This window comes from Arachis ipaensis, chromosome B09 (assembly GCF_000816755.2).
Source record: "Arachis ipaensis cultivar K30076 chromosome B09, Araip1.1, whole genome shotgun sequence".
Classification (NCBI taxonomy): Eukaryota; Viridiplantae; Streptophyta; class Magnoliopsida; order Fabales; family Fabaceae; genus Arachis; species Arachis ipaensis.
Genome location: NC_029793.2, coordinates 91,887,650 through 91,889,152, shown reverse-complemented (window position 1 = coordinate 91,889,152; position 1,503 = coordinate 91,887,650). Strand labels below are relative to the sequence as shown.

The window sequence follows — 1,503 nt, the reverse complement described above, 5'->3', positions numbered from 1 at the left end:
AAATTGATATTTTTTTTCAAAATTAAAAAAAAAACTATAATTGACTGTAGTTGAGTACACCCCATAAAATTGTAATAAATGATGTACACATGTATGTATATGTTGCTACTTTATTTGGTTTGAGTGCATAGATGTGCTTACAAAAGCTAAGATAATGCATACAGAATTCTGAGTGTTTTGTGATATCATATCATTTATGTCAAGAGGAAAAACGGGAGACTTCAACTGATAAATTAAATGAACAACAACAACATTAATAATAACAATATAATTATGTTAGAGGTACATTAAAATTAATTATTAGTATAAAATATATTAATATATAAAATATATATAACAACAAACTAAATTATATATATTATAATAATTAATTTTGATATATAAATAGTATTTTTAATAATAATAATAATAATAATAATCTACCCTTCACATTTTAATTAAATTTTTAAAGTAAGATTTATGTCTTGTTTATATAATATACATTTCACTTAATTTAGTTGTATGTCAATAGATGTGAGACTTTATTTTCTAGGCTTGATATCTCAAACTCTTTATACCATGCATATTCTAGAAAAAAATAAGTAATAAAAGTTGACACTTGTGATGATGAGATTAGAATATAATCCCCTGCTGCTTTGGAATTCAAGGTGGAGTATATATTTTATTCTTATTTTTCTAATCAATAATATTATTATCTAATCTTCATGTTGCATACAGCAAGCACATTCAACATTAATTCTCTAACTATATAAATGTAAGTGTCTTCCACTACTATTTGTTCACCTATAGATTCTCCTTGCATATTCCATCACTTTTACCACTAACATTGATAATAATAATAATAATTCAAACAAATAGTTTCCAACAAGAAACTAAGATGAGCCAACAAGATAAGGAAGTGGTGAAAGGAGTAGTGGAATGGAAGATCAAACTAGGAGATGATGATCATGATAACCACTCATTAGCGTTATCATCATTATTGTTATTACCATCAGTGATGGTGGCTTGTATTTGGGGAGCCATGGTAGGGGTGAGTATGAAGGTTTGCAAGTTTGTGAAGAAAGCATGGCAAATGGGTTTGGATGACCCTAGAAAATTCATCCATGGATTGAAAGTTGGGGTGGCACTTTCAGCAGTTTCATTTTTTTACTACATAAAGCCTTTATATGATGGAGTTGGTGGAAATTCTATGTGGGCAGTCATGACAGTTGTGGTAGTTTTTGAATACACAGCAGGTAGGTAATTAATACTTATAATATATACCAAATTTAATTTTAGTGCACTGTGATATTTAGATTATTTTTTTATTAGTTTAACGTTCAAGATAATTAATTATAATAGGAATACATAAGGAGTACATAAGATTTTTTCTGGAAAAAAATTAGTTCTTCTTATTTTGACCAACCTCAAAAAATGAAAAAAAAATCTTATGTATTCGTGATATATTTCTACTATAATTAATTATTATTAATATTAAACTAATAAAAAATAATTTAAGTAATA

General features: G+C 26.3%; 1 protein-coding gene across 2 annotated transcripts in view; it reads left to right on the top strand.

Moving 5' to 3' along the window:
• Positions 772-1,503, top strand: part of LOC107616839 (aluminum-activated malate transporter 10) — a 3,538-nt gene continuing 2,806 nt past the window's right edge. Inside the window, exon 1 of one of the 2 annotated variants that reach the window (XM_021112241.1) lies at positions 772-1,235. In XM_021112241.1, the coding sequence (XP_020967900.1) occupies positions 878-1,235 (358 nt within the window). In that variant the 5' untranslated portion in view covers positions 772-877. The remainder of the gene's footprint in view (positions 1,236-1,503) is intronic. The other variant, XM_016318751.2, reaches the window with a different exon arrangement.